Below are 21,562 nucleotides of genomic sequence, written 5' to 3'. Positions count from 1 at the left end.
TCTGGGGACTGAACCACATCATCAGGCTTGGCAGCAGTGCCTTCACCTATAAGGTCCCAATCCCTCTGTTTAAGCAGACTGAAAGAGGAAATACTGCGGTTGGGGACATGGCTCAGTAGTTAAGAGCACTGAATGCTCTTCCAGGGGATCCAGGTTCAATTCCCAGCACCCACATGGCAGCTCACAACTGTCTGTAACTCAGTTCCAGGCGAATCAACACCCTCATAGACACAAGCTGACAAAACACACCAACGCACACCGGAACCAGCAGGCTATCCTAGTCTGCTCCTTACGGCTCACAGCTGGGAAGCGTGCCCTTTCCACCTTAGCCAAGGGCCGAAAGGGGACCGATGGGTGACCTCACTCCTACCACCTCCAGTAAACTCAACTTCCAGGCACCTGCATACTTGTTCAGCTTAGGAGTTTTGCTTTTGTTTTTTAAGCAGGGCTATGCTATATAGCCTGGGCTGGTATTGAGCTCATGGTTCTTTTATCTCAGCAGCCTAAGTGTTGGTTTTACAGGTATGGGTCGCAAAGCTGGGCTTAAGCACCTATCTCTGAAGGAAGCCTGAGAGCAAGCAAGAAGCATTTCCTACCATTTTGAAATCTGTCTTCTTTAGTGCTGGTAAACTGTCTCTGCTCCCATCTACTCTGTCTTTGGAGGCTTCAACACACAAGCAACAAGCATGGGCAATTCTGAGGTTTCGTGGGGAGTAAAAGCCCAGGGCCAGTGTGTAACTGGAGGCCCTCACAGCTCCACCTGGAAGCTCAGCAGGCAAGCAAGCGTCAAGGGCACACACACCAGCGAAGGCTGCTTTGGAAGCCTTCAGATACAGACCAGCCTTTCGGTGGACCCTTTCAGCAGGCACCACTCCCTGTGGCACCAAGGTCCTCTCATCCAAGCACCCCGCTCTACCCCAGAAAACACAGAGCAATGAGCTCAGTAAACTAGACTTGGGAGAAATGAAAGCTATGGTCTCAGAAATCCTCCCTTCAGGTTAAAACAAAACAAAACAAAAAAAAAAAAAAAAAAAACAACAGAAGCCTATCCCTTCTCAACAGTGACAGGTAACCTGGAGTCTTTGAAAAGAGGGCCTTTAAAGTCTCATACTTGCTCACCCCTCCAATCTCTCTGAAGAGGCCACTGCTGTGGGCACTGGGTGTAGCTGATAAATGCCTGTAAGTCCAGCACCTGGGAAGCGGGGGAACAAGGGTTGAGAGCTGGAAGCTAGCTTGAGCTACTTAGAGTGATCCTATTTCAAAAAACCAAGGGCCAGCTCCAGACATATTGGTAGTATACGCCTGCCATCTCAGCACCTGGGAGACGGAGGCAACAAAACTGCTTTGAATTCCAGTCCAGCCTGGGCCACACAGCAAGATCCTATTATCAAGAGACAAAACAAAACCAAAAAAGGCTCAGGCTGTGACTAACTGGTAGAGTACTTGCCTGGCACATGTGAGGCCCACGGCTCAATCCTCAGGGCCACAGAACAGAAGCCAAAACAATCCAAAGAGACCAACCCTATGAAACTCTAAGAGGCTTAGTCAAAACCACGTGTGCAACTAGCTAGGCTATCCACGTGTGTGCGCACCTGGGTGTGTGTGTCTCAGATGGTCACTTCCCTGGGCAAAAGGAGGTTGAGCCCCACAAACTCAGCAACATTTGAAGGCCAACTCCTTCCCTCAGGGCTCCCAGTTACAGACTAGAGACCGAGGAAATGGTAGTGAGAAGAAAGTCCTTTCTTAAGAAGCAAGTCCAAACTGTCCCTGAATGCAGAAGTAAGGAAAAAGGTGGTGTCAAGGCTGCCCGAACTTGGTGGATAAATATCCTTACCTGCCAGCTTCAAATGCCAGTCCTCCACTGAGACCCAAACTACATTCCGAGTCAGACCCGCTTTCAGTGTGCTTTCCGAAGCCGTTAGTCACGCCTGCCAAGGACACACAGAGTGAGCCTGAGTATAGAACCCCCCTTCCCTGACACACGCCTCAGAGGACTGGAGTGGGTAGGAGGCTGCTCCCCCGATAAGGACAGCATCTTAGGTGGCCGTGAGCAGACTGTATTACCTGAGCAGCACACACCCGACTACCGAGGAAAAACGTAGGACTTCACCCAGGCAGGCTCACAAGTCCCTGGCCTGCTCTAACTTCGAACCTGCTGATACACACTCACGAGTCCGCCCCATCCCAGCTGGCGGCAGCAGCCTCCTTCTTTGGGGATGATGGCAGAAGCTGAGGTAGGATAAGGGCTCGGTATCATCCGCACCCAGAGATAGCTCACAGAGCTAGGAAGCGTTGCAGAGGGCAGACTTTAAGAGCTACAGCAGCTCAGATCATTGAAGAATGGAGCATCAGAACCTTGGCTCCAGGCTGAGTTTGGACCCTGCCTTCTGTGAAACAGAGGAAGCTGATGGTCTGAATCCTTTTGCAGCAAGACACCTCAGGTAGAGAGGGCTGCTTCATTGTCCTAGGGTCACCTTACCACGGAATGCTTCCTTTTTTTGAATCTATTGAATTCTAACTCCAGAGTCCTCCAACTCTGACCACTGAACAAAGACTGAAGGAGGATGGGGCCCCTGATTTGAGAGCTGCGACAGAAGCCATGGTTAGAAAATTGTAAGGCCAGCCAGACCCACTGAGAGCAGGTGCCTGAGCCTAACTGGCCTTTCCTCCAATATGATGACCTCGATGTGAGTCCCAGAAGCCCACTGTGCCCTGCCTGCTTTCTGAGCTCCAACTACAGTTGTTCCTGAGGGCCTGCATGTGAGGGCTAGGAAAGGAACGCTGCTGCAGTATCCCCAAGCATGAGAGTCCAGGCTGACGACGGGGCCTGATGACCCCACGAGCAAAGGCCTTCATTTTTAGTTCAGTGTTCTCCATGCTGTTTGGCTCAGACAGAGACAGAGAGCTGAAAAGATGACAGTAACTGCTACCGTTGGCTGCTATTTGCTGTGCTCCTAATGTGCCCCAACCTCAGCACCGCAGGGTAGGAATCAGTAAGACGCAAACAGGCTCAGAGAGGGCACACAGCCAATAGGAAGTCAGGATCTGAACTTCAAGCTCTTGTTCTCTATCCTAAATGTCTAGCCTACTACAGAGAAGTACAGGCAACAGGAAGGACCTTCAAGAGGAGTCTTCTCAACTCCAGGTCGTTTCCTGAATGACTCTGGCGGCATCACCCAACCCCACACTTTGGGCTCTGTGATTTTTTTAGCAACTCCGGGGACCGCTCTACTTTCTCCAGGACTGGGACTTTCGTGGAGCCGGAACTGGTACCTTCTCCCCACCGGGGACCAGCGCACAGGACTCCAGTGACCTCCTCTCCCACCCACATCACTGCTGCTGCTGGCTCCTGTGCTGCTCTGTGGACATGCAAGTGCATTCCCACCTCCAAGACATTTGCTCATCTGTCCTTCCTAAAATATTCTTCCCCTAGATGCCAGCAGCTCAGACCTTCAGCCCCTTCAAACCTTTACTCAAATGTCCCCTTCCCTGACTACTGTGTCTCGTTCCACCCGGCGCTCTGTCCCTCTTCTCTAACGGTTTGACGTGTGGCTTTTTAATTGTCCCCACGGTTTCTAACACAAGACCCTCATTTGCCTTTCGTCTATTTCTTCTCTAAGAGAGATGTTCGTGTTTTGTTCACTAATTTTCCTCCAGGGCCTAAGGCAGTGTCTGATAAAAATATCAAGGGCAAACTGAAGGCAGGAACCATTTTACCACATAAAACCTTACATCCCCCTCAAGGCCAGTGTTAGCCCGGCATACAAGCTGGCCCTCCGAGAACAACTGCTCTAAGCCTGTTTTCTCAGAGGCCACCAGAGATGACTGTCAGGGGAAGGTGGCCCGTGGCAAGGCAAGCAGGCAAACAGATGGGAAATAGCAAAAGAAGTCACAGGCAGGATCACCTGTCTCTTCCTCTTGCTGAGGGGACCTCTCCCCATCACTGTCACTACAGCTCCTGCTCCTTGGCCTCTTCCTGGAACAGTGCTCATCTTCCGTGCTGGCTGGAGAAGCTGGAGAGCCCACTGCACCATGGTCCTCGCCATTCTCCAGGGTCCCGTCTGGACTCCTCTGCAGCTTAACCCCATTCTTGGCCTTCTTGAAGAGGACTGATGTACGGCGGCCCACCCCACTGAGAGGGGTACCAGGAGGGCTGTCAGGGTTTATGAGAGACAGTCTGTCAATGCCATTGTCACTGAGCAAGCATTGCAAGGGCTCGCTCCCCAGCTGCAGAGCTGATTTCTCCAAGAGCTCATCGTCTTCCACCTTCCGGGACTTTAGGGACCGGCTTGAAGGCTTGCTGTCACTGATGGGTTTCAGGGTGGGGGGATCTGGGGGGGACTCCTGCTCAGACAAGGACGGTGCGGGCCCAGTAGGCTCCAGGGTTGGTGGGGCAGGTATTTTGGAATCATCTGTTGAGAAAAAGAGAACCTGCTTGAACATTCTAGCAACGGTCTGCTCCCACCAGCCAGATAACGACTCTGATGGGCAAGAAAGCCTGAGAGGGCCACCTGTTTGGGCAGTAATCCGGTGAGGTTTCAGCTGGACAGACTGGAGGACACCAGAGTTTTCTCACCTGTCCTCGGCTTTGTTTGTGGGGACACACAGCAGACAGAAAAGGTGTTTGCAGATTTAGGGAACTCAGACCAAGCGCATTAAGTCAGAGCTTCCCAGATCAGTCTGCTCCACTTGGAACTTTACTCCCAAGCCACAGCTCAGACCCTCCCATGTGAACCTCTGCGACTTTACCCTGAAGCCCTCCCTCTGAGTGACGCTGGGGCCACTGGCCATTGTGCACGTGTCAAGGAGAGGAACTCTATGACGTGCTGACTGCCACATGAGCATTACGAAGAGTCACAATGGTCACCTATGCGGATTCTCAATCATGTACCTGACCCAATCCCTTCAGTGGGAGCCTTACCAAATAGAGGTAACTCCTGTGTTTAGGCCATGTGAGTGGCAGGCCTCCCCAAACCTCGGGCTCAGGGCAAGGGCAGGTATCAGTGAAATAATTCTGTCCTTACCAAAGGGAAGGCATGGGAAGTAGCTCAGCTCATAAACAGCTCCTGGGATTTTTTAGAATCAGATCCTCAGTTCACAGGGGATGGTTTAGAAAGCTTACACGTGACTCTAATAGAACGTTGATTGCAAATATCCCTTTACACTTGAGAAAGACACCTGCTTAAATCAATTAGGCCTTTTATAGTCTGACACCTGTCTGGGATGGCCTACAGCCTTGGCCAGCTGAGATTAAAACCAAGAGTCAAGCCAGGTAGCGGTGGCGCACGCCTTTAATTCCAGCACTTGGGAGGCAGAGGCAGGTGGACCTCTATGAATTTGAGGACAGTCTGGTCTACAGAGCAAATTCCAGGACAGCCTGGACTTCAGAGAAAACCTGTCTCAAAAAACAAAGCAAAACAAAAAACCAAAAAGCCCAACCAACCAATATCCCAAGAGTCCAGAAGAAGGGTCTTCACATCCCTTCCCCTCTCACATCCCAGGCTTCTCAGAGCTTCTCCAGAGTGGCAGAGTAAGCCGTTTAGCTGTACCATACAGTACCACTATATCAGGGGCTAAACTGCCTGATACCTACCTACTACGTAGCTGCTGGGCTCCGGCACCCTAATCTCTACAGCCCGCCCACAGCCCTACACCTAACCGTTCCAGAACCTCTAGGTCCTCTGTGAATCCAAACCAATACAAGAGCCAACATCTATTCTGACAAATAAATTTTATTCTCTACTGATTGCTAAATATTTGTTAATAGCATCCCAAATGAGATATTAAGGAAGACCCCCTCCAAGGGCTTTGTTTACCTTCAGGATCAGACCAGACTTATACTCAGGGGAGGATACTCTCAAGAGATGCTAGCCTCTCACTCCTGACTACCCTACCCACTCCGCACCCTGCCTGTCTGTGACCCTCTCTCACCTCTGTCCCCATCATCTTCTGGCTCCGCTTGCAATGCCTGCTCCAGAACAGCTGCATCCCCCCGCGGTCCTGCTGGCAGCTCCCCATTGGACACGGTCTTGTTCAGTGGCAGTACCTGTGGTGGCACTGGCTGTGCTAGCTTTTGCCGAAGAGCATTGATCTCCCTGCGTAACATGCGGACTCGACGGGTGCGGGCCCCGCTTGACCGCATTGCGCTCACCAGATCCAGTTTCTCTAGCAGTTCCTTCAGCTGCACCTCTGGGGACAGATGGGCCCGGTTCTCTGGGAGGAGGATGTTGTCCACTGCCAGAGAAAAGGGAGGACAGAAGAGGCTGAATGACGAGCCCAGCACTGAGAAAGAGAAATCTTGTGGATGCAAAGTAAGACCCTGGAATGCCCGGGCCAGTGCCTCCCAGTAGGCCTTGGCCCCACAACACTGCTGCCTAGAAATGGTGGATGGGAATGTGGGGAACAGCTCCAGGGAGCATTCAGTTACAGCGATGGCCATACAGCAGGCATGCAGTGGTCTAGCAATCCCTGGCCAGAGATTTTCACCAAGCAGAGACGGGCAGTGTGGGGCTCACAGGCATTCTACTTTCTGGTCCTCCCAGCCCATGCTCCAGAGAGGTCCAGAGGCCTTGGCTTTCCAAGCAGACAGCTACGCCTTTTCTACTACTCAACAGGCACTCAGCGCACCAACTAAGCCTCAGAGTTATTCAAGCCGCACACCCATCTGCTCCCAACCACAGCTTTGCACCTCCAAGGCCCACCCGATCCTGGGCTCTCTGGGCCCTGTCCTTGTGCCGCTCGTTCATCCTGATCCTTCTCCTCCCTACCCACCCAAGCTTCTCACCATCCTCCCAGGAGAATCGGTAAAAGTCTTCCAATTTGGGTGACTCGGGCAAGTGGGTGCCCCTCTCGGGATCATAGCCGATGTTCTCTGCCTGCCGACGAGCGTGCCGCAGGATGGCCCCTCCCAGGTCCCGCAGGCGAACAGCTGCTCGGTGGAAAATTGTGTCTTTAGCGTTATACTTCATGCAGTTGGTAACTATAAGGTTAAAGTCCTCCTCAAACTCCTCCAAGGTGTGGTACAGGTGAGATTCCAGCTTCCGCCTCATAGTAGAAAAATCCATTGGCTTGGATATGAATTCCAGGTAATCTGGAACCTAAACATATAAAACCTGTACAATTACAACAACTATTTATGAGCCACGCAGGCACACCCTTCACTGCTACTCTGACCTCCCAACTTTCTGCTGTGGCCATGTCAGGCTCACTAAGAGCTTCAGGGTATGGTCCACCCAAACAATGGGCAAGTCTATTAAGCCTGCCAAGACACCACCCACCCTCACTTCTGGATGCCCTGTGGTTCAACCCCTTCCTTCCTTGGCCTACTCAGAGCTTATTTCCAGAGCAGGCTTGCTGCTCGGAGGGACAACTTGCCTCATCCAGGCTGACGGGTTCAGCAAAGATGTGTGCGGGGTCCTTCTCCTGCAGCAGGTCCAGAGTTGTCCTCAGCAGGACTGTGAACGGCATCAGCTCCAGCTCCATGGCAGCCTGCTGCACCCTGACCTGTGATGAAAGCAGGAGGAACCAGAATGTTCAACAGAGACTCACAGGGTCTTCAGCCTGACTGCTGTTAATCACCTGCCACAAGGTATGAAGCTGCCCACCCCATGGGTAAGGACACCAAGAGGGCTAGATGACTTGAATGTCTCCCAAAAGTTCACGCATCGGAATCTTAACTCCCAGTTGTGAGGGTGGAGAGGTGCTGGCATCCTGTGGGCTTCACCCTTAGGATGAGTTAGGAGTCCTGGAGCAGGCTGTCACAGGAGCCACCGCGGTGGAGACAAACTCTCCACTCGTGCATCCACAAGACCAGCTGTGGCATGGAGCCTTCTCACCAGTCTGTCACCATGCCCATACTTCCCAGCCTGCAGAGTTGGGAGCCTAACCAACTCTCCTTTGCAAATGACCCAGTCTGTCATAATCTATTATAGCAGCAGAGAATAGATTAGAACAAACAGCTACTTTAAATGTTTTCTGTATATCAAGAACCATACCAAAACATACAGAAGTAGTAACAATTATTGATTATAGTAATTAATAATCCATGTTAGGTCCCAAGTAATGGCCTAAGCATTTTTAAAAGATTTACTGTTGGGGAATATTACTTTACTTTAAGGTGTGTTACTTGTATTGATGTTGCATTTGTTTAACTCTGTGAAGCTGTGACTGTGCCTGTGTAAAACACCTGATGGTCTAATAAAGAGATGAACGGCCAATAGAAAGGCAGGAGCAAGGATAGGCGGGGCTGGCGGGCAGAGAGGATGAACAGGAGAAAAGAGGAGGAGTCAGAGAACAAGGAGAGGAGGATGTCAGGGGCCACCCAGCCAGCCCCGGAGTAAGAATGAGAATAAGATATAAAGAAGTAAAAAAGATTTAAAAAGTCCAGAGGGAAAAGGTAGATGGGTTAATATAGGTTAAGAAAAGCTGGGAAGAAAAAAAGACAAGCTAAGATGTGCATCCAAAACTAAGAATAGGCCTCCATGTGTGATTTATCTGGGAGCTGGGTGGCAGTTCCCCCAAATGCCAAAAGAGTAAAATGGACATCAACAATTTACTTAATTTTTAGTTATGTGTATACGTTAGTGGGGTGGCCAGTCTCAACACTTTATGTAACACTGACTGCCAGGTAGGTAGAGATAGACACTTCCACTTCTCAAAGAAGGGGAGACAGAGAGACCAGGTAACTGGCTCCAGGTCACACAGCTAATGGGATAAGTTAGCATGAAGTTCCAGACAGCATCCACAGAGTACTCCAGACCATAATGCCACTCTGCTCTTCTTCCTGTATTATCTCAATTAATTAATGACATAATAACTGAAGCAGAAATTAATACCCCACTTTATAAATATGGTACATAAAGTTGCCATGGGTTACCTGGTTGGAAAATAACCGAGAAAGCATTTGAGCCTGGGCCTTAGTTCAAGCACACGGATGAAACTAAATGTGAGCACACGTGATTCTCACGAGCACTGAGCACTCTCGCTGAGAACATCTGTGTGGGCCCAGGGTGACCAGGGAGTCCAGGCTCATCACTCAAGAAGCACCTGCAGTGGTACCCTGGACAATGTTATTTTACACGTGTGCCTCTTGTCCACATCAACATCGACCTGCCTACCTACCCAGAGCCAGGGCCTCTCCCCCCTCCTCTCATTTTCCTGAACAATCTAAGCAACAGGACCTAGCCTGGATACAAATTATAGTTTGACCTGTGGAGATCTCAAGAGACGTCCCCGGCCACTCATGCTAAGCACAGTGAGAGCCGCCCAGGACGCAGAGTGGACCTCAAGCTGTGGATAGGAAAGAAGGACTTGCGCTTAAACTGAACGAAAGGAGGGCAGCTTGAACCCAGGCCTTGAAAGCAGGCGGGTAACAGCCACAATTCTTGGACTAGGGAAGTCTGGACTTGTCATCTGTTCAATTAATAGTATTTGCTCTGTGCCATGTGTGGAGCACTCCAGCAGACGCTCCAGCAGGGCAGAGAATCGGTACGACCACTGATGATAGCAGCAGCTACCACCTTGCCGGCTCATGTGCCAGGCACTAGTCTCAACTTTTACGTACATGAATTCATCTGTTTATGATGTCAGCTCTGCCGTTATCACCATGCTAAAGACGAGGAGACGGAGGTATTCAGAGATTAGGCAGTTTAATACCACAGGAATAGAAAGCAGCAGAGCCGGGCCTTAGACGCGGTCTGGCTACATACACACCTCACGCTCCATGTACTATACCACCAACCTTATCACTCCCCGTGGGCAGGGACTTTTAGGACGTCTTGAACTGAGCCTGGTCATTTTTTTTTTTTTAATATTTATTTATTTAGTATACAATGTTCTGCCTGTATGCCTACAGACCAGAAGAGGGCACCAGATCTCATTACAGATGGTTGTGAGCCACCATGTGGTTGCTGGGAATTGAACTCAGGACCTTTGGAAGAACAGGCAATGCTCTTAACCACTGAGCCATCTCTCCAGCCCGAGCCTGGTCATTTTAAGTGACTCCAAATCCATAAATACTTCAGGCCCAGGAGAACCTCAGGCTAGAGGCTGTCATCTTGCAATGTCATGCAATGGCTCCAGAAGCTTTTCAAAATGTTCAGGTCAATCTCCCTCCAAAAACCCCTAAAACAGGGACTCCAGTCATGGCCTCAGGCAGGAGGGACTAGGTAAGCTTAGGCTCCAGGCCAAAGGAGTTGAACCACAAAACAGAAGCCACCAGAAGCACTCCACCCAAAACCAAGTGGGCCGACCACAGAGCCCACAGCGCTCTCAGTACTGAGGGAAAAGAACGCTGGCACCAGATGCCACAGAGAAGAGAGGGACCTAGAGAGCCTGGCCGGGCACCTGCTCACCTGCTCCCTCTTGAGTTTCTCCCTTTTGCGGATGAGCTCAATCAGCAGCCGCGCCCGCTCCAGGTCATGCCGGAGTTTCTGCCAGTACTTCAGCTCTTCCTTCACGGCACTTGTCTTCTCGTCCTGCTCCCGCTGAGCAAGGCAAGAACAAGCGACTGTGGTCTCCGTCCTCCCACAGCCCCTGCTTCCCCCACATGCACCATGGCTGCTGAGAGCCCCGCCCCAATACCACCCGGGACCTTTCCTCCAAGCTTCCTGACACCAAGATGATTCTTTTTTTACTAAAGCAAAGCTGAAGCTTATTAAAAAGGTCTTTTTTAAAAAAGATTTATTTATTGTACACTGGTGTATATATTCTGTGTGAGGGTGCCAATTCCCCAGAACTAAAAGGGAATTGAAGACAGGTCCTTTAGAAGAGCAGTTAGTGCTCTTAACCACTGAGCCATCTCCCCAGCTCCCACAGTAACTCTTTGGTGCTGCACAAGAACAAACAGTGGCTCATGCCTTTAATCCCAGCACTCGGGATCTCAGTGAGTTTGAGGCCAGCCTGGTCTACAGAGTGAGTTCCAGGACAGCCAGGGCTACACAGAGAAACCCTGTCTCAAAAATCAACACGAAAAAAGGAGGGGCCATTTGGGAGGGGGAGGGAAATGGGAGGCGGTGGCGGGGAGGAGGCAGAAATCTTTAATAAATAAATAAAGATAAAATAAAATAAAAAAAAAGAAAAAAGAAAAAAGAGGGGCCAGGTAGAAGTTAGTGCCTCAGTTTAGCTATGACATGTAAACAGGATGTCCAGTAGCATGAGACCCAAGGACAGACAGATGGGGACAACTGAGGAAGGAATAACCAATGACATGAACATGGGAAGGGAACTAGAGCAGAAGACACTTAGCATGCAGTGACTGCTAGCGCAGAACGGCTGCCATACCTGACAGGCCGCAGGCTACAGGGTAGACCATCAATTCTATATTTAATAGGACATGTTTGGGGGCAAAGGGCACCTGCTCTTACTTTACACAGTGGGTCCACTCTGGCTCTCAGCCCAACATCTGGAGGATTTTGCCTATGTAATTGAGACATTGGACTGGACACTGCCCTAGAGTTTATCCTTAAATCAAGCCTTGTAGTGATACTTTTTTTTAAAACAAAAATAGCTCTTAGCCTCAAAGAAACTGAACTTTTAGCAGATTCTACAGCCAAGTTAATAATATGGCTTGAGATCATTTAAGACTATGCACTTGGGAGGCAGAGGCAGGCAGATCTCTGAGTTCCAGGGCAGTCAGTGCTACACAGAGAAAAATTGTTTAAAAAGAAAAAGAGAAAGGAGACTGGGTACCCAATCCGCTGTCCTACTGTGCACTCCGCCTGCAAGAGAACAACGGCGTCAGCCTTCTGGCCTGAGGTTCCCGTGCGATCAGCTTTTACAGCCTAAGCACAGCTTTCAGTTTGTTAAGTTCTTCCACACCTCTGCCCAGACTAGTGTCTGTGAGTGTGCACGCATGAGTGCGTGAGTGTTGTGATCATCATTTGCTGAAAGCCGTCAACAGATTAGAAACAACCTTAAGACAAATTTCCACCATAAATTTTGGAAACAATGTGTGGATACATTTTGTTATGGTCTCTGCAGTATTGCATGTTTCTGGGTCAGCTGGGGTAAAATGACTGGAATCTGGGCTGGAGAGATGGTGCAGCAGTTAAGAGGACTGGCTGCTCTTGCAGAGGAACAGGGTTCAGCTCCCAGGACCCACATGGTGGATAACAACCATTTATAACTTCAGTCCCAGGCCACACAACACCCTCTTCTGGTCTTTGTGGGCAACAGACACCCACATGGTACATAGACATCCATGCAAACAAAACAAATCTAAAGCAAACAAACAAAAAATCAGAATCCCTCATCAGTTCCCATGCCATGCTTTCTGTGCTGCAAAATTAATAGAGGAAAGCCCTTTATTAGGTACAGGCATGACAGACATCATACCCAGGCACACCTCAGAGGCACGACAGATCACACACACACAGTAGGCAACAAACTACAGATAGGCCAGACAGATGGACGACACAGAGAGAGAAGTGGAGAATTAAAGTTTGGTCAAATTAATCCAAGAGGAATGGCCTCTCTGAAGCCCTTTAGTAGAGGAACCAATGCAGTGTCTCCTTCAGAAGGGGCAGCTGTCAGGTCTGAGGGTCTGGGTAGTTATCCTGGACAAAGCACCCTGAGGTGATCCCTATAGGCCAAGGCTACTCAGGGGGCTCAGGGAGGAGGCATGCCGCCCATCTCCACATCATTCCTCCTCCTCGCCCTCCCTGTACCTACCTGCTCAGCATTTCTCTGGGACTGTAAGTGGGAATGCAGGCGCCTGATGAGGGGAACACCATTCCGAGCCTGCCGTTTCAACAGCCAGTAGTTGTGAAGCCGCTGCATGAACTGGGTTTTCCTCTGAAAGGACAAACCACTACAGATCTTGTTCAACCTTGAGTAGAGGCAAGGGGAGAGAGACAGGTCAGCGGGAAGCTCGGGCTACACACAATTGCGCATCCTATCCAGACCTCGGTCCACTTCTGAACCTTCTAGAGGAAGCCAGAGAGTGACTAAACGCCTCACCTCGGGACAGCCGAGAAAAGACAGCAGAGCTAAGCAGCTCAGACTGAGCAGGACGGGTTCCACCTGCTCCTCCACAGGGCCCTCTCACAGCAGCCCTGCTGCCTGCTGTCACTCGCTGTCAGGGCAATACAGAGAAGCAGGCCTGTGCTCCTCAACCCATAACCCCCTCTTGATGAAAAGCAGCAAAAAGAAAACAGGAATTTGAGTAAGCTGTGTGCTATGTGGCCAGTTTCCTTCCTTTGGTGGCGGAGGATCTCACCGAACCCTGGGGTAGCCCACGACCAAGCTCAAAGAAAGCATGCCAGATTACTGCTTCCTGCACCCACATGGAATCCTCAGAGTAATCCAGCCTTGGCGGGGTTTTGCATGTGTACACATGTGTGAGAGAGATGAGTCTCACTATATTATCCAGGCTGGCCTGGTACTTACGATCCTCCTGCCTCAGCCTCCCAAATAATGGGATTATAGGCAACACCCAGCTGACCTTTGATTTTTCATTTAAAAACTCTTAGCATCCCCAAAATGCCTAGTTCTGAACCAAATGGAAAAAGGAGAAAACAACAACAAAAATCTAGACATATAAGAGGACGTAAGTTCTGATATTGTAGTCAGTTAAAGGTTTAAGATTGAGTTCAAACTAGGGAAGCTGTGGGGTAGAGCAGGTAAGGGTCCAATGAACGCCTTTAGGAAGAGCAGCCCCACTCCCACACCTAACTAAAGGCAGGCACCTGACCAGCGCTCTTAACGTAGCTAAGATGGTAGCCAAAGGGGGATCTGAATCCACGGCCCCTTCACTAGTACAGTACACGCCCACGGCAAACAAGGCCCCGTGCTCTTGTATTCTCCTCTGCTTTATCTCTTCGCCCCACTCCACAGAGAGCTAAGTGTAGCTAATCGGGGTGAAACTTAAGAAAGATAGGCATGTTCAGCGGGCCCTGCCCATCAAAGCCTTCTCCATCTCCAGTCACATGTTCTCGCCCCAAAGCCAAGCTTACCTAGGCCTTTCCCCTAAGGCCAGTTCCCCACCGACACCCATGCCAAGCACACCTGCCCGCCTGCAGGCCAGCCCCCCTGCCCTCCCCTGCCTCGTGGCTATGGTGGGGTGGACAGCATTTGTGCAGGTAGGGGAGGAGTAACAGTAACAGAAGCAGCAGCAGCAGCAGCCACCATTTATTGAGCGCTCACTATCTGCCAGGCACTGTGCTAAGTATTTGATTCACGTTGCCTCCTTTATTTCTCAGAGCTCCATCTGGTGAGTTTGCCACATACCCTGGCTTAGAGCAATTCAGCAGCTTACAAAGGTCACACGGGTATTAAATGGCTTGTTTGTTCTTAGACAGTAGAGCAGCTCCTCAGACAGAAGCTATGACAACCAAAAGGTAGCCCCAGGGCACAGACACCCTATAAATGGGGACTAGGCACTGACCCCGACTTCAGATGACCGAGGCCAGCTCTGTGTCTAGGAGACACACTCAGGAGTTGCCGAAGTTCTCCAGAGCCTCCCTGTCCTCATCTTGTTCTGCTATCTTCCCCGTGCAGCAAGTCGGGCCGCCTGTTCCCTCACACAGCTGATCTACAGCCTACCAGTACTCCTCTGTCCCTAACCTCATGGAGACTTGGGCAGAAGGCAGCCTAGAACTTACAGCCCCAATCTGCCCTTTCCACCTAGCCCCACCCCTTAGAACAGGATGTGGCTTGTAGTAAGTGCTCAATAAACACCTCGTTGAATGAACAAAGGAGCCAACAACTTTACCTCCTGTGGCTGTGGCTTCTTCATCTGGGAATGTGGGAGAAGGTGCAAGGACTACATTAGATGAGCAGTCTCCAAGATCCCTTCCTCCTCTAACGCTACATACTTTTCTTCCTTTCCTTAACCACTCCCCCAACCCCCCCCCCCTCGGCCCTTTTTGGACAGGGTCGCATTGTGCAGCCCTGGCTGGCCTAGAACTTACTATGTAAAACAGGTTGGACTCAAACTCCCAGTAATTCAACTGACTCTGCCACCCAAGTGCTGGGATTAAAGATGTGCATCCCCACATCCAGCTACACTGTCTACTTTAAAAGGAGTCACCCTGAAGTGGCCTCTGCTGGAAAAATCTTCCCTAAGCTGCCCACCCTCCAGCAGCCCCAAATACCTACAGCACTGCCAGTTTAACACAGACAGTGATCTATCTGCAGACTCTTGGGGAGGGTCCTGGTGGCTTGGCTATAATGCTGAACTTTCCCCTGAATTTAAAACTTCTCAGGGAGGACCAAGCTTCCCACAGCCCTCGTGGATAAAAAGTCCCCATCTTTCCCAGGGCAGTACTTGTGGGAAGGCAGGTGTTGAGCCCTTAGCCCAGTAGCTCTCCATTTAGAATATTCTATCCCCACATGGGTTTTGGGGAGCCTCTGTGAGAGCCGTCAGGGTGGTCACAAAGATGAGGTGACGTGAAGGACACAGACCAGAGATGATAACCACCTAGAAATCCATGGACTAGTTAACAGTGGAGACAATCCTGTTCTCAATGCCATTCAGTGTCACTGAGACACTACCACCTAGGTGAGACACTGCCACTCGAGTTTCTAAGCAAATAAGTGATTTATGTCACTCTGAACCAGAGCAAACACATTACTTGTAGGGCACGGCCAAAAAACACAAAACATGCCTTGGTTCCAAAGGACAAGCTTGAATACAGGAGCGCAGAGGAGCTCAGGTATTCATCAACCATATTTGGAGAAGTCCTAGCCTAGGGTGAGGACCAAACCAAGAGCCCTTGTGATGAGGCTCACCTGTAAGAGGGTATCTGTGGGACAGTGACCATAGGGACAATGGTGGAAGGTGTCTCTCGGCTAGCTTCCTCTGGCTCCTTCTTGATCTTCTGCTTTGAACTCATCTTATTCTTCTTGGACACCCCCTTGAGGGGGCTGCCCACCCCACCTTGGCCTTCCTGATCTTCCTCCCCTGCTTCTTCCTCTTCCTCCTCCCGGCCACCCTCTTTCAGCCCATCCTCGTCCCCTGCCTCACTGAGACTTCTGGGTGAGTCGCCCTTTCTCGGAGAGTGGGCCTCACAGTAGGCCGTCTTCCGCACAGTAAAGATGGTGCCGTTGAGGCTGGTTTCTCTCATGGGTTCAATCTTCATGAAGAGTCCGGCCCGTTGTGCACATGTCACGTGGAAGGCGGTGTAGCAGTTCACTTTATGGCACTGGATGGCAGCACCCAGCCCTTTCTGCTTACAGATGTAACAGGTTAGTTTCCAGCGGGCAGGTGGAATGTTGTCGATGCCCTCGATAGGCTCCAGGAACACGGTATTGGCAAAGCAGACTTCAGGGATCCAGATGGCACAGACTACATGGGCCCAGTGACCATCACTGGTCTGTTTGAAGGCCCCACCTTTATTGGGGCAAAGGACACAATCCACCGGCCGAGAGGGAGACTGCAGGCAGCAGCGGCAGAGCCACTGGCCCTCTGGGATATAGGGGACGCCATAGCACTCCTGGTGCACGGCTAAGTTGCAGATGTCACAGAACAGGATGACGTTGCTGTTGTGGCATTCATCGTCCAGGCACACACAGCAGAAGGCGTCTTCGTCAATCAGTGACTGCTGGGCGCCGCTGCTGCGGCTCTCCAAGTACGACTCCTTCTCCAGCCGGTCCACCAGCAGCTCGAAGGTATCTGCCGACACCGAGCTGTGCCCGTCTACGCGGCGCTTTTCGTTTACCATGTCCAGCCAGGCGAGGTCCTCCTCGTCCATGTCATATTCCACCTCTGCATCCAGCTCTTCAGGGGGCTTCTCAATGTAGCGGTAATAAGCAGCAGGCAATGGGGGTGCTTCTGGCTGGCTGCCTGTATCCACCACACGGAAGCTGGGCTGCGGGAGATGGAAGGAGGTGCCAGATGCATGTTTGGAGCAGGACTCCTTCTTCTTGCCTTTAGACGAGGGTTTCTTGGACTTGGCGGGGAGCTGAGGCTGCTCACTGTTTTCCTTGTTGCTGTTGCACTCGGTGATATCCTGCGCGGTGAGCTCATCTTCAGTGATGATCTTGAGCGGGTCATAAATGCTGATGCGATGGAGGCGGCCATCGATGTCGACCTCCACAATCCTCTGGGCCTGGGCGTAGGTCAAAGTCTCTCGCGTGGGTGAGCACTTAAGACTGTACGGGGATGGGGACCTCCGGCCCTCGGCATTCTGCCGTGACTTTCGACGAGGCTTCCTCATGGCAACAGGAAACCGCAAAGATAAGCCTGAGGAGAAAAGACCACAAAAGTGTGAACTGGATATTCGGTGCGACACACACACACACACACACACACACACACACGCATTCACCCCTTCCATCAAGTGGACACCAAGAGATCCGGCTGTTTCCTCCACACCACAGCACTGTGAAGCACCCTTGAGGCAGCGTCACCTTCTTTAAGTCTTTTTACAAACATCACTTATCAGTGAAATGGTTATTTTTGGTTTTTCAAGACGTGGTTTCTCTATGTATCGGGCCTATCTGTCGTATGCCACCCCATCCCCGCCCCCGGCTAGTCAGTGAAACTTTTTTTGTTTCTGATTACTTTTAAATTGCAAACTTGGGCCAGGCAGTGGGGGCACACACTTTTAATCTCAGCACTCGGGAGACAGAGGTAGGCAGATCTCTGTGAGTTCGAAGACAGCCTGATCTACACAGTGGGGTCCCAGGACAGCCAGGGCTACACAGAAGCCCTGTCTCAAAAAACAAACAAACAAACAAACAAGCAAGCAAGCAAACAAAAAAGAAAAAACAAGCAAGCTGGCAGTGGTGATCCACACCTTTAATCCCAGTACTGGGGAGGCAGAGGCAGGTGGATCTCTGTGAGTTCAAGGCCAGCCTGGTCTACAGAGCTAGCTCCAGGATAGCTATGACTGTTGCACAGAGAAACCCTATCTCAAAAAAGACAAAAAAAAAAAAAAAGCAAAATCCCTCAGCTCATCAAGCAATGAACTATTCTCCTGCTTTTCTTTTCATCTAAGTCACATAATTTACTGTGTTATTTCCTACGTCTTTCAGCTAGAATGTGAACTCCATGGAGGAAGGAATGGCCTGCCTATCTCATTGGCTGCTGCGCGCCCTCAGTGTCTGGAGGATACCTAGATAAGTGAGCACCCGCAAGTGCGAGGTGATTGAAACTAAATACTGTGTTTGTGTGTGTGGTGTGTGTATAGACACGTGTGCACGTGTACCTGCCCACCCAAGCACATGTGGAAGCCAGAGACAGGTTCCACGAATCTTTTGAGACGAATGCTCACTGGAGCTGGAATTTGTGGCTTCGGTTAGATGGTCAATGAGCACCTGAGACCTGCCTGTCTTTGTCCCCGAGGGGTGGGGGTTGGGGATCAAACTCAGGTAGGCCTTCATGCTTGCGCAGTAAGCCCTTCACCCAATGAGCCCTCTCCCCAGCCCTGAAATTAAGCACTATGACCCCTGTCCTAGAGGAGCCCTAGGCAACTAAAAGGTCAGAACATAGACAGATCTTTATAATATGATGCAAGGTGAGATGTAACCTCCTCAGGATACACGCAACGCTGGGGCAGTTGATGATGAGAAGAGAGGATGGTTAAGGGTTCCAAAAACAAGACACTAAATCAGAAGGAATGTTTGCGCCCAGAAGCTCAAAGCCAGCAACAAAGTAAGACCACGCCTTGTTTGTATGTTTGCTTGTTTGAGACGGGAATTCTCTATATAGCCCTGGACTTTGTGAAATTCAGTGTGTAGGTTACTATGCCCAGCTAAGGTCATGTTTGTGTTGTTTTGTTTTAAAAGGAGGAGGCAAAGACAGTATCAGTGACAAACATCTACTTTCTAACAAAAAAAAAAGAAAGGCTGGGCACTTGGGAGGCAGAGGTGGGCAGACCTCTGAGTTCTTGTAAGAAATAAATAAAATCACAGGCCTAAGGCCTCTCCCAAGCCATCTTACCATGGTTAGAAGCCCTATCTCTTGGTCCTGTCCAGAGTAAAGACATCTGAAATGCTTCAAACTTTAATTCCCAGGGGACTCCCTGCAAAAAGCTGTACCGAAACTGCTCAGGACATTTCCAACTACAAACCCTGCAAGCTATGGGAATGCCTCTAAATTTAAGTACCTCAGAAATCTCTATGCTGTGACCTTTCCATCTAATCTACCCTCAGGTAGCAGAGAAAGCCCGATGCTTCCCACAGCACACTCTGGACTAGGGAACCACACCAAGCCCCTAAGGAGCAATGAGTGACAGGCAGTTCCCAAGGCCATCACGGCCAAGAAGAGGACAACAGCTAGGCACATTTTAACAAACTACAATGGCCTTTTCTTTTTACTACTTCTCACAACTACCTCGGGAGGCTGTGCAGACATTATCTCCATTTCAGGCATGAAGAAAAGCTCAGAAAACTGACTCAGCCGAAGCTGACGTGACTCCAGATCTCCCGTTCACGCTGGAGGGTAAAGAACACCAGTGAGGTACGGCAGTCTTTACAAAGATGTCTGTACAATCTACGTTCTAATTTTGGTCCTACATAACTGAACAAAGTTTCTCATGTCCCCGTGTCTCCACATGTCACCCACAGATCGAGGGCAGTGCTGGCTGTAGTGGCATACTTTGAATCCCAGCATTCGGGAGGGAGAGACAGGCCTATCTGTGGAATTTGAGGCCAGCAACGTCTACACGGTTTTTTCAGACCAGCCATAGCACAGAGTGAGGCTCTCCCTTAAATATATATATGGGCTAGAAAGATAGCTCAGCAGTTAAGAGGACCTAGCTTTGGTTCCCAGCTACCACATTGTGGATCACAAACACCTGTAACTCCAGTTCCAAGGTATTGGTATCTGAACTCTCAGGGGGACCAGGAATAATAAACATCAGGCAAAATACCCATGCACATACAATAAAAAAATTAAAAATAAATAAAAGAACAAAAATATCTACTTTTTGTCTGTCTATTGTTCTCTCTCCTTTTTTTGTTTTGTTTTTTGAGACAAAGTTTCTCTGTAGCTTTGGAGCCTGTCCTGGAACTAGATCTTGCAGACCAAGCTGGCCTTGAACTCCAAGCGTTCACCACCACCCGCCTGGCACACACTAACTTTTTTTTTTTTTTTTGGTTTTTTGAGACAGGGTTTCTCTGTAGCTTTGGTGTCCATCCCGGAACTAGCTCTTGTAGACCAGGCTGGCCTCGAACTCCCAGAGATCCGCCTGCCTCTGCCTCCCGAGTGCTGGGATTAAAGGCATGCACCACCACCGCCCGGCTACACACTAACTTTTTAAGAGTCATCACTGACAACCGTAGTGATAGGCCCTTTAAATCCCAAGGTGTGACTTAAACTAACCTGGCTGAGGAGACAAATGAGGCAGGCACACAACACTATTTGGAGCCAAAGGCAACAGAACCCCGACAGCAACTCTGTTCTGGTTCCCGAAGCCCTGGGGGCACTAGACCGGTTACTAATGTCAAGGTCTCAGAAGCAGCCCCAGCCAAGAGCCGCGCAGTCCCCAAGCCTCCAGGAGCAAGGCGCCTCTGGGGAGGGAACGCACACTTCAGTAGCGATTTTGAAGAGTCGATAGTGCCGGCCTCTACCCTTTCTGCAGTCCCAGGAACCGTCTCTCAACCCACCCCCAACTTCCAGTCCCTGTCCTCGGGAGCAAACGGCGGGCAGTGCTGCGGCCGCAGGGAAATAGTTTCGCCTACAAGGAGCTAACAGCTAGACCAGGTTATTTTTGGCGGGAGTTTCCGTACGTACACAACTCTTACCTTACACACACTCCCTCGTATCCCCAACACCCCCTCCAGAGCCGTCCTGAGCGGCCCCTGAACCCCAACTCGCCCACCTCACCCTCGCCCCCGAATGGGGAGTTTTCAACAACTGGACCGAGCCCGCCCTGCACGCCACACGGGAGACTCAGGAGACCAGGTAAGACCCCCAGACCAGGTTCCTGCCCCGTAAAAGGGGCGCCTCTTCCAGAACAATCTTCACCGCCCCGACCCCCGAAGGAGGAAGGAGAGAAACGTCGCCCCCAAAGCCCAGAGGGTGAGCGCACCAGACTGACGCCGAGCCCGACCCTCACAGAAAAAGCGAGCGCCACCGAACGAGGGGGCGGGGGCGGGGAGGCGAGCCCTCATTGGCTGCCCGACCTGCCTGTCAAGCGGGAACCCGGGCGCCCAGAGCGGCCGCCCAGAGGCGGAACTCTCCTCTAGCCTGGCCAATAGAAGGGCACGGGGAGGGCGGGGCTTAGCCGCTCGGCTGCCAGGACCGGAGAGAAACAAGATGGCGGGTGCGGGTGGGGGTCCTCGCTTTGCAGCTCCCCCTCGCGCGCCTTCCCCGGCTCCGCCGCCGCCCTCGCTGCAGGGCAGAGCTCGCGCGTCGCCCTCGCGCCCCGTCGGAACGCCCCTGTGCGCTCTGGTCGCCCCCCCCTCCGTGCGCAGCGCTCGGTCCCCGTCGGCCCCCGCCGCCCCCGCTCGCTCCCGCCGCCGCCGCCCCCACGTTACCTCAGCCGCCGGCCGGGCCCCGGGCTTCTGGGGGGCCCCCTGGGCGCGGGCGGGCGTGCGGGCGGGCCGGGCTACCGAGCAGGTCCGAGCGCGGCCCGGCTAAGGCAGCGCGGCCTCCTCCCCGCGCCGGCCCCTCCGC

At 51.3% G+C, this 21,562-nt stretch overlaps 1 protein-coding gene across 3 annotated transcripts in view; it reads right to left on the bottom strand.

Annotated features, from left to right (window-relative positions):
* The window catches only part of Brpf3 (bromodomain and PHD finger containing 3), a 34,064-nt gene extending 12,502 nt beyond the window's left edge, over nucleotides 1-21,562 (bottom strand). For 2 of the 3 annotated variants that reach the window (XM_041634684.1, XM_041634686.1), the window contains exons 1-9: nucleotides 21,424-21,562; nucleotides 15,730-17,182; nucleotides 12,670-12,826; nucleotides 10,353-10,484; nucleotides 7,375-7,503; nucleotides 6,785-7,097; nucleotides 5,932-6,234; nucleotides 3,906-4,412; nucleotides 1,835-1,928 (exon numbers count right to left, since the gene is read on the bottom strand). In XM_041634684.1, the coding sequence (XP_041490618.1) occupies nucleotides 1,835-1,928; nucleotides 3,906-4,412; nucleotides 5,932-6,234; nucleotides 6,785-7,097; nucleotides 7,375-7,503; nucleotides 10,353-10,484; nucleotides 12,670-12,826; nucleotides 15,730-17,156 (3,062 nt within the window). In that variant the 5' untranslated portion in view covers nucleotides 17,157-17,182; nucleotides 21,424-21,562. Of the gene's footprint in view, nucleotides 1-1,834; nucleotides 1,929-3,905; nucleotides 4,413-5,931; nucleotides 6,235-6,784; nucleotides 7,098-7,374; nucleotides 7,504-10,352; nucleotides 10,485-12,669; nucleotides 12,827-15,729; nucleotides 17,183-20,770; nucleotides 20,917-21,423 lie in introns of those variants that run through there. The other variant, XM_041634685.1, reaches the window with a different exon arrangement.

This window comes from Microtus oregoni, unplaced genomic scaffold, assembly GCF_018167655.1.
Source record: "Microtus oregoni isolate MIOR12 unplaced genomic scaffold, Mior012 000046F_ref0000063, whole genome shotgun sequence".
NCBI classification, from domain to species: Eukaryota; Metazoa; Chordata; class Mammalia; order Rodentia; family Cricetidae; genus Microtus; species Microtus oregoni.
The sequence above is the reverse complement of the archived record's forward strand: the minus strand, read 5'-3'. Positions and strand labels throughout refer to the sequence as shown.